Raw genomic sequence first — 13847 nt, forward strand, 5'->3', positions numbered from 1 at the left:
ATTCAACCTTCTTGCAACTAATGTTCTTTGTCCGGTTTATTACATATGCTCTATGTATATATCTTTTTGATATTTAATTGCATGGAAGTCTAGGGATGTGACTGGTTTTTCTCCCCATTTGTGTTTGGGAGTTTTTTTTACTTCCTGCCCCTCTCTGCATAGTGGCCAATGATAAGAGAAAGGACTTTTTTTCTGAGCGGTTGCTCCATTCATATCCTTATGGATTTTGAGGCCAGTTGGTAAATGGAATTAATATACCGTATTTGCCAGCGTATAAGACGACTTTTCAGTACCTTAAAATCCTCCCCAAAGTCGGGGGTCGTCTTATACGCCGGGTACTGTTTACATGCCCTTACTTTACATGCCCTAACACACAGTTCTTCAACCGCCGGTCCGCAGAAAATTTCTGCCGGTCCGCACAGGCGAGATCAAGTCGGCAGTTAAATTTCCTGCCGACTGTGGTTCCTGTTGATTAATGTTCCTCCCAGCCTCAGGCGATCAAGATAGGCTGCCAACGTCGGGGCCTTCCCTCTCTGAGTCTCGCCTGTTCGGAAACAGGAAGTTGAAACAAGTTGCTGAAGAGGGCCGCGGGGAAGTTGCGATTAGACCGGAGAGAGCTGCAGATTCAGGTGCAGGTGGAGGGAGATGGTCAGCGTGTGCGAACAAGATCCTGGGGAGCCTTCACAGTGGCTGTCTCCCCTCCCACCAGCTCTCCAATTTGCCAGGGCAGTGATTTACCGGCAACTTCCTGCAGGCAAGTACGGAGAGCTGCTGGAAGGGGAGGAAGCCACTGTAGGAGGCAGGGAAGGTGCTAGAAAAGGGAGATCTGTTACTGGACTTGAAGGGAGTTAGAAGGAGAGGTGTGCGGAAGAAGGGGTAGTCTTATACGGCGAGTATATAACAAACTCTATATTTTAACTGTAAAAGTTGGGGGGGTCGTCTTATACGCCGGCAAATACGGTATTTTATGCAATTTACCAGATATCGACATTTTATAGATACATATTTTTTGTAATTATAAACATAATAGCAGAGCCATATTGGGTCAGACCAATATCTCGTCTTCATGGTGGCTAATCCAGGTCACAAGTACCTGGCAGAAACCCAAATAGTAGCAACATTCCATGCTACCGATCCCAGGGCAAGCAGTGGCTTCCCCCACATCTGTCTCAATAGCAGACTATGGACTTTTCCTCCAGGAACTTGTCCAAACCTTTTTGAAACCCCCAGCTATACTAACCACTGTTACCACATCCTCTGGCAATGAGTGACTTAGTGGTTAGGGTTTTAGCCTCAGCGCTCTGAGGTTGCAGGTTCAAGCCCAGCACTGTTGCTTGTGACCCTGGGCAAGTCATTTAACACTTCATTGCCCCAGTTATGTTTGTTAGATTGGGAAGGGAGATATATTTGAGTTCTTGAATATAGACTGCTTAGACTATGTGTATAAATACTAAAATCCTCTATAATAAAACTCTAAGTGCGCATGTGCACTTAGGGTTTTGTGATTCCTGCAGCGTGCTGTGTCTTTCCGTGGCCGTATTCTATTTACGGCACACGGCAGCTTGAGATGGCTCTAAGCTTGAGGCGTGCGCAGTGGCTGTCAGTGCGTGCAGGCTGCGGCAGCTTGAGGCGGCTGTCAGTGTGTGCAGGCAGTTGAGCTGTGGCAAAAGGTGTCATGCTGATGTTGACAGGACAGGAGGGCAGACACGAACGGAACGGAAGCCGGATGCTGGACAGGGGGAGCAGGGAAGAGGTGTTGCTGGACAGGGGAGGAGGTAACAGGAAGGGAGGCCTACTGCTGGACAGGGGGAGCAGGGAAGAGGTGCTGCTGGACAGGGGGAAGGTAAAAGTAGGTAAAAGGAAGGGAGAAGGCGTACTGCTGGACAGGGAGAGCACAGAAGAGGTGCTGCTGGACAGGAGGGAGGTAAAAGGAAGGGAGAAGGGCTGCTGCTGGACAGGGGGAGCAGGGAAGGGGTGCTGCTGGACAGGGGGGAGGTAAAAGGAAGGGAGAAGGGCTACTTCTGGACATGGGAAGCAGGGAAGGGGTGCTGCTGGACAGGGGGAAGGTAAAAGGAGGTAAAAGGAAGGGAGAAGGCCTACTGCTGGACAGGGAGAGCAGGGAAGAGGTGCTGCTGGTTAGGGGGAGGTAAAAGGAAGGGAGAAGGGCTGCTGCTGGACAGGGGAAACAGGGAAGGGTGCTGCTGGACAGGGGGGAGGTAAAAGGAAGGGAAAAGGGCTACTGCTGGACAGGTGGAGCAGGGAAGAGGTGCTGCTGGACACAGGGGAGGTAAAAGGAAGGGAGAAGGGCTGCTGCTGGACAGGGGAAGCAGGGAAGGGGTGCTGCTGGACAGGGGGGAGGTAAAAGGAAGGGAGAAGGGCTACTGCTGGACAGGGGGAGCAGGGAAGAGGTGCTGCTGGACACAGGGGAGGTAAAAGGAAGGGAGAAGGGCTGCTGCTGGACAGGGGAAGCAGGGAAGGGGTGGTGGTGGACAGCCGAGGAAAGAGAGAGACAGAAAGACAGACAGACAGACAGACAGACAGAAAGTGGCCACAGAGAGAGAGAAAGAAAGAAAGACACATACACATATTTATTCTAGCACTCGTTAATGTAACAGGCTTAAAGACTAGTTAATATATAATGGTCCGATCCAGTATGGCTATTCTTATGTTCTTATGTGGCTGGTTACCCCCCACCCCCACTCCCATATACAAAACCATGCAAGAGGTTTTTAGTGCCAGCCATCAAGCTGAATGCTCTGCACTGCTCCGACGGTCGTAGAGTTCCTATGAGCATCAAAGCAGCGCAAAACATTCAGCGTGCCAGCCAGCGCTAAAAACCTCATACATGGTTTATAAAAGGAGGGGAGTAACTGTGGTAATTAGACATAGAATTTCTTATCTCATTGGATAAATTATTGTTAATGGCTGGCAGTAACATCCGGATATATTAATCCTTCAGTATCTACCTACAGACTTCTGACGCCCATCCAGGTCAACCCATGGACTGAACTTTCATCTTGACATAAGCAACCCAATAGCTAATTTTTTTACCCCTGCCATGCAAGTTCTAGTTAAGAGATTGGCCTTCATAAATGGTAGGAGATTCCCTGCCTCTGGCACTGGACTGGCTCAGAAGTGTATTAGCCATCAGGTTTCACAGTTTTCTCAGGGCCAATGATTGAAGCAGACCGGAAGCTCCTCTGCTCCCTTAAATTGCTTGCCACCACCTACAGTAAAACCTCCTTCAAAATGCTGAGTAACGATATTCCAATCATGTTCACCGGATGTGATACACCTGGGTGTGATTTGAGCCACTTTAAGTGGGAGGATATGTGGGCGTGTCCTAATTTATTCCTCAGTTAGAATACACATTTTTGTGGATATCTTTTATTTCAGGAGTAAATCGAGGAAAATATTTGGTTGTTTACCTGCAATTCCATAAATAAAAAAAAGATTTGACATCGATATGTGAACATTTCGTAAGAAAGAACGGAGGGCTACTTTTACTAAGGTGCGCTAGCGCTTTTAGCCCACGCTACAATATCGCACGCGCTAAACGCTAACGCCTCCATAGAGCTTGCGTATTTTTTATTTAGCGCGCGCTAAAACCGCTAGCGCACCTTAGTGAAAGGCGCCCTGAGTATTTCATGGGATGTCCTAATTTTTTTCACATGACTGTAAATGGGGATATTTAACGGCACTTAACTGCAGAGGATTATGTTATGTTAATCAGATTTTCTATTCGGCCTTTACCTATTCAGTCAGATTACAGTACAAGAGGTTAAGAAACGCTACTGATCTCCTTCGTTTTTGAGCAAGACGCAAATTCTTTCCTACGAATATATTTTCGGAATTCTCAATCTCTGTTTCTGGGGAAAAGAGTCTGGGTCTACCGTACGAGGAACGGCTGGATAAGTTGCAGCTGTACTCACTCGAGGAACGCAGAGAGAGGGGTGACATGATCGAGACATTCAAGTATCTCACGGGCCGCATCGAGGTGGAAGAAGATATCTTCTTTTTCAAGGGTCCCGCGGCAACAAGGGGGCATCCGTGGAAAATCAGGGGCGGGAAACTGCACGGGGACACCAGGAAATTCTTTTTCACTGAAAGGGTGGTTGATCGCTGGAATAGTCTTCCACTTCAGGTGATTGAGGCCAGCAGCGTGCCTGATTTTAAGGCCAAATGGGATAGACACGTGGGATCTATTCACAGAGAAAGGTAGAGGAGGGTCATTGGGGTGGGCAGACTAGATGGGCCGTGGCCCTTATCTGCCGTCTATTTCTATGTTTCTATGTTCTATGTTTACCCAGATGGCACGAGGCAAACACAAGACAGGCGGAAACTTTTCCCGATGATGAGGTCCGAGACTCTGACACTTGGGGCAACTTTTCTTTTAGCCTACCCATGTAAATGTTTCGTAAAGTACCTTGGAGTCAAATATGTTCTTTTTCTGCCTGAACACCTGCGAGCATTTCTTGATATTTAATGTTTAATGTTTGGAACATATACTATGTAACAGGGATCTCTGTTAAGCCTTTTCCTTTTATCGATATTAGTTTCTCTTCACTATTTTTCAGATCCTCCTTACTCATTCATAGTGGTCTAAGAAAGTTTATTTTATTACCTTTGGATTTTTGATACACTATAGCAGGGGTAGGGAACTCCAGTCCTTGAGAGCCGTATTTTCAGGATTTCCCCAATGCATATGCATGAGATCTATTTGCATGCACTGCTTTCAATGCATATGCATTGGGGAAATCCTGAAAACCCAACTGGACTGCGGCCCTCGAGGACCGACATTGGACACCCCTGCACTATAGGGTTGTTTTTCTTGTGTTTTCCAAGTTTATTATATAGTTTGATTAATCGCCTATTCTACATTCTAGGCGATGTACAAAATAGTTAAAAATATCTAAAAACATGGGTAACATATTACATAGACATACAGTGTTTTAAAAAAAAAAATGTAAATATAATGTAGATAGAACAGGAAAGTTATTTAAAGGTTACAATCTGTATTAAATTTAATATTTAAAGGTAAAAACATTAGGAGGGAAGACAAACATGAAGAGAAAGAAATATAAGATAAAGATAGATTGAAGAATCGTTTATTCACTAAAAGCATCATTAAAAGGAAACTTTTAAGCTTAGTCTTGAATTTGTCTAAATTCTTTTCTTCTCTTATATAGAGTGGGAGATCATTCCAAGACTGAGGAGCAGTCACTGAAAACATAGTAAGACGCCTCGTATTAATGACTCTCAGTGAGGGAATGGCCAATAAATGTTGATCCTGTGAATTATATGAAAATTCAATAAAGAAATAAAATTTAAAAAAACAAAAACAAACAAGAGGTTGGGTCAGTTACCCAGGAAGTTACAATGGACAGACTGACGCGGACATTCAGTCTGGGAAACCCCGGACATGTCCTCTTTGCAGAGGACTGTCCAGGCTCCCGGATGAACTTTCCAAAATCTGGCATTTGTCTGGATTTTGGAAAACCCCGACCAGTTCGGGCTGCATCTAGAGGGCCTCTGAGCATGCGCGGATGACGTCACACACAACCGCGCCTGCTCCAGGCCCTCCAGATGCGGCTGGAGGTGGTTCTAGAAGAGAGGAGGCTTGCTGGGGGCAGAATGGGGAGGGATTGGGGGTGGAACAGGGCGGAGCCAGAGGTGGAATGAGCGGGTCTGGAAGTGGAACAGGGCGGGGTTATGTGTTCAGGGCTCTCTTTTTCAAAATATGGTAACTCTAAAAACAGGTAGATCAGTATAACTTTTAATACAGGGTGTTATGACTATGTCCAGTCTCTCAACGATATTAATAGGCACACACACTACCCCCCTCTTAGGAAGGAAGGGCTGTGGCTCACCGGTTGAGCTGCTGCCTTTGCACCCAAAGGATGTGAGGTCAAATCTCAGTGCTGCTCTTTGTGACCATGAGCAAATCACTTAATCCTCCAGTGCCCACCACTTTGAATGACAGCTTTGAAATGCCAAAGCCACAGAAAGGTAGTATACAAGTCCCCTTTCCCTTAAAGAGAGTGCAAAATTACTTTTTCTGGTATGCCTCACCCTTTCCTTGGCGTCAGGTTAGCTAGAACAGTGGTTCTCAACTCAGTCCTCAAGACATATCCAGCCAGTCAGGTTTTCGGAATATCCCCAATTAATAAACATGAGATAAATTTGCATGCAATGCCTTCATTGTGGTGCACATCTATCTTATGCATATTCATTTTGGGTATCTCGAAAGCCCAACTGGCTAGGTGTGACCCACGGACTGGCCTGAGAACCACTGCAATGGACTATGAATCCTTTCCTCTTGCCTGCAGTGCCTACCTGTTGTGAATTGCCATCTCTTCGGCTTTTCTCCTCAATTTCCATCTGTTGTTTCTTGACCCTGAGGAACAAGTTTACTGTCTTCCCCAAGCTCCCAGAGGTTGACTGAGGTGTTAGCACCCCTGGAATCTCTGAGGGCGTCAAGGTCAGAGCCTCCCCTGAGGTCTCTTGTCCTAAGAAGGGAGATCTCCCTGACCGGTTCTTCTGTTCCATCAGTGTCTCATGGCTGCCAGGTCCGTCTTGTAGGGGCTGAGGAGGAAGGGGGCTGACTAATTTAGTCTCAGTTATCGGAAACTGCATGCTGGGGACTGTGTCAAGAGTAGAGGGCTCGCCAGGGCATCCAGAAGATTCACTCAGCATGAAAACATTTGGAGATCTTGCCATCAGGAACTCCTGCTCCCTGGGTATCTCGGCACAGCCATCCTGAAAGAATAGAGAAATTGTGTGCACAGAAACTGAATGCCACCTGAATGTACGTTTCGGTTATACACATACTGCTGGTTTTCTGGAAAAATCATTTTTTAATATAATACAGACGGAGGTTAATCGTACAGAGATTCCTTTTGAAAATCCATTTGTACTAGCTACTCTGTTGAATGTCCATGTCAAACTGTCCACTGTAATGTCCTGGGTAAGTGACCCAACCTCTTGTAATGTAATCTGACTGAATAGGTAAAGGCAGAATAGAAAACATGATTAACATAACATTTTCTTCCTCTCATTCAGCCATCTTTGTTCTTCCCTCTTCTCCAAATCCTCCAGTTCTTCCCCCTTAGCTGGGAACATCAATCCAAATTTTGGTCCTCCACAGCAACTCTTATCCCACCCCTGTACAGATCAAACTACAACCCCTTCAATTGTATTCCTATTCCTTTCTCTCCCTTTCTCGCACACTCTGTGGAATCTCACCTCGGCCTCCAACAAGCTGGCCTACATTCATGACCTCTCTTTCTCATTCTCTGCCTCTTCTGGCGCTCAGACTTGTCTTTTCCCAGAATTCTATGCTTCACTTAGTGCCCTCTGACAAGGAGGTTCCCTTTTCTCCCCAACACCTCACCTAGTTGGCTGCTATGGTGATGTCAGGCTGCTGCTCTCCACTTCATGTAGGTTTCAATCTCTTCTTCCACCTCAGTCTCACTCCATTTCTTCCTTTGAAGTCCACTGTATCCACTTATTCCCACTACTCGCTCACTGGGTAACTCTCATATTATTAATGCTTTATGCTTTCTTGTATGCATTTTAATAAAAACACCAATTATCCTTAGTATGTCGGAGCTATATCAAATCAAATCGAGACCTCTAGTAAGTCTTCCTTCTTCCTTTCTTAATGACTTTGACTTCTGGTTTCTTTCTTCCTTGGACTCTCCTCCACTTCCTTCATTCTTGGGGACCTTAATGTTTTTGCTAATGGCCACTCTGACTCTTATGCCTCAAAGCTCCTTACGTTAACCTCATCATTCAATGTCTGGTTACAGCCCCTAATTGCCAGCATGTACATTGCCTTCTTCTCCAACTGCTCTTTCTCAAATTCTGCACCTTGATTCTTCCCCTCTCTGAACATAATCTAATAACTACCACATTAACTTACCCTCCCCCACCTGTGATCACCATCAGCTCATGAAGGACTCCTGAAGCTATTGGTTCTTGCTCTCTATATCTACCCCTGCTCATCTGTAATCAGAGCCCATCAATGAGGTAGACTCTTCCCATAACACTATTCTCTCCTCTGCTTTGGGCATTCTCTCTCCTCCTTCAGTCTAGAACAATTTATCGCAGTTGTTTCATTGTGGCCAGTTCAGCACTGCCAAGCTTGAAGAATGGTCTGAAATTTGGCAGCTAAAATTTAATACTAAGAAATGCAAGGTCATGCATTTGGGCTGCAAAAACCCGAGGGAACGGTACAGTTTAGGGGGTGGAGAACTTATGTGCACGAAGGAAAAGTGGGACTTGTGATGATCTTAAGGTGGCCAAACAGGTTGAAAAGGTGATGGCAAAAGCTAGAAGGATGCTAGGGTGCATAGGGAGAGGTATGGCCAGTAGGAAAAAGGAGGTATTGATGCCCCTGTATAAGACTTTGGTCAGACCTCATTTAGAATATTGTGTACAATTCTTGAAGCCACACCTTCAGAAAGATATAAAAAGGATGGAGTCAGTCCAGAGGAAGGCTAGTAAAATGGTGTGTGGTCTTCGTGATAAAGCGTATGGGGACAGACTTAAAGATCTCAATCTGCATACTTTGAAGGAAAGGCGGGAGAGGGGAGATATGATAGAGACATTTAAATGCCTACATGGCGTAAATGCACATGAGTCAAGTCTCTTTCATTTGAAAGGAAACTCTGCAATGATTGGCTCCAGAGTAATCTAAGGAAATGCTTTTGTACAGAAAGGGTGGTAGATGCGTGGAACAGTCTCCCGGAAGAGATGGCAGAGACAGAGACTGTGTCTGAATTCAAGAGGGCCTGGGATAGGCAACTGGGATCTCTTAGAGAGAGTAAGAGATGATGGTTACTATGGATGGGCAGACTAGATGGGCCATTTGGCCTTTATCTGCCATCAAGGCCGTGATGACTCCAATTCAGCATCTAATCTAATCTCGTATTTGTGTGTCGCGCACACCTAAACAGGCTCTAGGTGACTTGAGGAAAAGGAGGAAGGAGTGGAAGGGGGACAGGATACATAAGACTGAGGCGAATTAAGTAATGGTCAGATGCTTAAGATGATCTTGGAAGAATTAGTTGTCGAAGTGTGAAGTTTTCAGTTTCTTTTGGAATAGGGTGTGGTTGGTTTCCGTTCTTATAGTTTCTGTGAGATCATTCCAGATTTTAACTCCGAGGAAGGTGAACATGGGCTGGAAGATTCTTTTGTATGTAAGATTTTTTGTCGAGGTTCAATTGGATCCCATTGAGAATTATGCGTGAGCTGGACCATGCATCGGTTAAGAGATTGATGAGTGGCACTGCTGAGTTGCCGTAGATAATGTGATGTATGATACTGGCTGTTTTGAATTTTATACAAGCATGTGGGGGCGATGCCCTGTGCCCCCCCAAATTATAACCCTCATCCCCCCCCTCCCCCGAATTAGCAACAAAGCCCGGAGCAGTAGGCCGCAGGATGCATGTGGCAGTAGCTGGCAGGGAGCCTGGGCCTTGGGCCAGAGCTGCTCTTTAGCTATGTTGCAGATAAGGCCCTGGGGGGAGAAGCTGTCATCAGAGCTGCTCTTTCCAGCAAGTGGTCGGCGATGGCTGGCTTTCAGTTGCTCTCCTCAGAAGCCCAGCCTCCCTGTAAAGGGACAATTCATCGCGGCTGTTTCATCTCGGCCAGGATGAATTGTCCCATTCTGCTCCTCCTCTTCCCCCTCTCATAAGTACACCAAATCCCAACTTTTCTGTGCCTGCTCTGTAGCGTGCATCTGTCTAAAACCCCGCGTGCATACGACTTCTTACATTTTAAATGCATGCTGGTATCCTTCCTGTCTACCAATGCACTCACCAAGCCAGACCATTCTGTCCAAATGACAAACTCTCCTCTTGCTGTCTCTTAGCTGGAATATTGCAGTTAGATTATGTGTGTACTGTGTAGAATTGTATTCTGGTCGTTTATGTGTGTTCTTGATGTCCCAATGATGGCACGCGCTTTGTAGAGTTACCTCCCAGTTAGTTGGCCAATGTTCTCTGCTACTTACCCGAAACACTTCAGACACGCTTAATGCAGAGTTGGAAAGCGCTGCTTTGGTCCTCTTCTGGTCTCTCTGGTTCCTGAGACTCCTCCAGTGCATGAGCACCCAGCCCAGCTGCTGCCTCACCTCCTCTACTCTCTCCTTAATCTGGTACAAAAGAGCAGAAAATCACTACCTGCTTCTAAAAAAAAGGGAAATGCTCTTATTCAGCGGTTTCCGTAGCATTTCTTCTGCTCCCAACGAGCTTGCAATCCGTTTCTACCTGAGGTACTGCACAGAGACCGTGTGATTTGAACCCTGGCTTCCCTCTTTCTAAGCCCACTTCTCTCAATGTCCGTTTTAAGTCAGTTTGGGGATTGGCACCTACATACCTGCTTTCTCATTTCGTGCTATATAACCCCGTGAGGATAACCAGGAATTGTAACCTATTTGCTTACCCGAAGATTTTAGGCTGCAAACTTAGGTCTTATTTAGCAAACAACAGTCTTGGTTGGGTAATTATATCAGCGGAGCCATGCTGTCCTATGGCGCTTTTAGAAAAGTATTATTTGACAAATTTATCTCTTAATCTGTGCTTTTATCTGTAACATAATTAATTTTACTCCATTAATTTTAAATTTTTAATGTCTTTTTAATATAACAGGCTGTATTCCTTTTCTTATTATTTTGTATTTCACCGATTGTCCAGTTTTTCTCGAAACCGCCTAGAATTCCTTTGATTAAGGTGGTCTAGAAAAATAAAGTTATGTTAACCATTTGACTGCTCTTGCATTCTCCAACAGAAATAAACTACCTGAAAATAAAGGCCCATCCACTCTTTTCCCGTTCTTCTTTACCTGTGAGGGTAGTTATCACACTGCATGCTGCAACTCCACATTACCTAGAGAAACATCAAATGATTTTCTGTGCTTATCCCAGGCTTTACCCCTCACTCGCCCACATCTAAAGATCCTCTGTGCTTATGAGGAGACGAGGAACATGAGGAACCTCCAGTCAGTGATCAAAGTGTAATCACAAAAACAGTCTTTATTTCCGAAAACATCAAGTAAGAAGCACTCAACACGGCCGTGTTTTGGCATAAGAGCCTGCATCAGGAGTCAACATAAACCTTTGACATGCTTAATGCAGAGTCCTTGGAAATGAAGACTGTTTTTGTGATTACACTTTGACCACTGACTGGAGGCCTCTTTGGGGGTTTTTTGTTCCTCATTTTCCATTTCTCATATCTTCATGGGAGGGGGGGAGGGAGGTTCTCCTTCATGCTTATCCCAGACTTTATACCACTCCCTATCAGAGCTAAAGATCCCCTGTGTTTATCCCAGGCTTTTTCAAATTCTCGCATTATTGTTACTTCCACCTCTTCCTGATGAAGATTGTTCTATGGAATCACCACCTTTTCTCTGTGATGTGGACACCCACAACCCAATGCCACTCTATCCCACACTCAGGGGACAATGCAGAAAGCTTGCACTACACAGATGGGAAAAGGGGGAAATGTCTGGAAAGCAAGATATACTAAAGCTCGGAGTATGGGAAACAAGATTCTGGATCTAGAAGCTGTGATGGAAGAAGAGGGGTTGGATATAGTGACGATCACGGAGATGGGGTTCACGGAGAACCGTGACTGGGATGTAGTTATACTGGGCTCTAATCTGTTTAGGAAAGACAGGGTAGAAAGAAAAGGAGGGGGAGTAGTGTTATATGTTAAAGATTATATTAAAGCCACACAAATGTAGGATCTGCTTGGCAAGGAAGAGGCACTATGGATCAATTTGGAAAGAGGGAATGGTGAATATATTTATATTGGTGTGATATACAGGTCTTTTTCACAGATGGAAGAAGTAGATAGAGATTTAATAGCAGACATTCAGAATATATCTAAAAAAGGGGAAGTCTTGCTAATAGGTGATTTTAACATGCCGATTGTTGATTGGGGTATCCCTATTGCAGGGTCTTCTAGAAGTAGGGAGATTCTGGATTCTGTACAAGGAGAATTGTTCCAGCAGTTGGTAATGGAACTCACACAGGACGGGGGTCATACTGGACTTAGTGCTTACAAACGGGGAAAGAGTTTCTGATGTTACAGTGGGTGATCATCTGGCATCTGGTGATCACTGCATGGTAAGTTTAATATTAAGATGGGTATATAAAGGGCTCATTCAAAAGCAAAGGTTCTAGACTTAAAAAAAAAAAGAACTTTGTTCAGATGGGGGTTTATGTCAAGGAATTGTTGTCTGGGTGGGAACGTCTGGAAGGAGTGGAAATGCGGTGGGCAAAACTGAAAGGAGCGATTATAAGGGCGACAAATCTTTTTGTTAGGCAAGTAAGGAAAAGTAAGAGGAAAAGAAGGCCACTTTGGGTCTCAAAAGTAGTAGCTTTGAAGGTAAGGAATAAGAGGTTAGCTTTCATAAACTACAAAAGATTGCAGAGAGGAAGACAGGCAAAAATATCTGGAAAAGTTAAGAGAAGCTGGTCGTGTCGTCAGGAAAGCAAAGATACAAATGGAAGAAAAAATAGCTGACAAAATTAAACGTAGAGGTCATGTTAACCCCACACCAATGTCTCTGCACTTTTATTGCATCAGGTCCAGGGTCAGCTCAAAATGTTATGGCATCCTGGACACACTTCTGTTTTAGTGCCTGTGTCCCAGATTCGGACTTACTTCTGTTGTGGTGCCCTCAGCCAGATCTCACCTCCCTCCTCTAATGCTACTGCCTGGTCTCAACAGGATGTGGTTCACAGACCAGCTGCTGTGAGGAGGGAGGGCCAGCATCAGTTTCAAGCAGCAGCGTCAGGAGGAAGGCGGGACCTCTCTTCTCTGACCCCTGGCGGCAGATGGCCTAGGAAGCCACATCCTGTTGGGACCCAGAAGCGTAGGGGAGTGTTCAAGCCACATATCAGTTTAATTTATGGACTGCTGATGTCACTTTCCCAGGCGTTTGATGCCCTATAACACCAGCATAGGGTTATCAGACGTCCGGGAAAACCCGGACATGTCCACTTGTTAGAGGACTGTCCTGACTCCTGGATGGTATTTTCAAAACCCGGCGTTTGTCCGGGCTTTGGAAAGCCCCTATAGGCTTCGGCCGCATGTGGGCCTCTAAGCATGCGCGGATGACACCACACGCCTTCGCTCATGCTCCAGGCCCTCCAGATGTGGCCGGAGCTCGTCGCAAAGAGAGGCGGCTTTCTGGGGGCGGGGCTAGAAGCAAAACTGGGCGGGGTGGGGTAGAATGGGGTAGGCCTGGAGGCGGAATGGGGGGGGAGGTCATGTGTCCAGGGTTTTCTTTTTTTAAATATAGTAACCCTACAGCAGCGCCCTTGGCACCTTGTCCATAGGTTAAGCCAGCCCTAATCAGGCCTCTGTGTGAGAAGTCCAAATCTCTACTACCCTCCAACCCCCCCACCCCCCCAAACACACACGCCACACGTTCCGATGTTCTGTCTTCCTCTCCTCTGCTGAACCTAGCCCTTCCTTTTTTCATCCTCACCCCTCCCATGCGTATTTCCGGACTGGTCCCCACTCACTGTGTCTGCTAGGAAGTGATCTTGTGTTATCAGTTTCGCCCCAGCAGCTACAAGCTCCTGAAAGCGCTGAATCTTCCTCTGGATTGCCTGCGCCATCTCTTGCCTCTGAGCCACTGAGAGTCCTTCCGAGTCCTGTTCCTCAGTGAGAATCTCGGATCTTGCGTCTTGCGCCCAGGACCTGTGAAAATACCAGGGAAAAGCCTTTCAGACCCATTCAGGTGGCCTTCCTTATAATTCAGTTTCCTCATCACACTTCCTTACAGGTTTTCATTCATTCAATTTTTTATACCGTTCTCCCAGGAGTGCT

General features: G+C 45.8%; 1 protein-coding gene across 1 annotated transcript in view; it reads right to left on the reverse strand.

Annotated features, from left to right (window-relative positions):
* The window catches only part of LOC117357306, a 94276-nt gene that overhangs the window by 36906 nt on the left and 43523 nt on the right, over positions 1 to 13847 (reverse strand). Inside the window, exons 19-21 of the mRNA XM_033937677.1 lie at positions 13541 to 13718; positions 10019 to 10159; positions 6337 to 6759 (exon numbers count right to left, since the gene is read on the reverse strand). Coding sequence (XP_033793568.1) covers positions 6337 to 6759; positions 10019 to 10159; positions 13541 to 13718 — 742 coding nt within the window. The remainder of the gene's footprint in view (positions 1 to 6336; positions 6760 to 10018; positions 10160 to 13540; positions 13719 to 13847) is intronic.

The sequence above is a fragment of the Geotrypetes seraphini genome, chromosome 3 (genome assembly GCF_902459505.1).
Source record: "Geotrypetes seraphini chromosome 3, aGeoSer1.1, whole genome shotgun sequence".
Taxonomy (NCBI): Eukaryota; Metazoa; Chordata; class Amphibia; order Gymnophiona; family Dermophiidae; genus Geotrypetes; species Geotrypetes seraphini.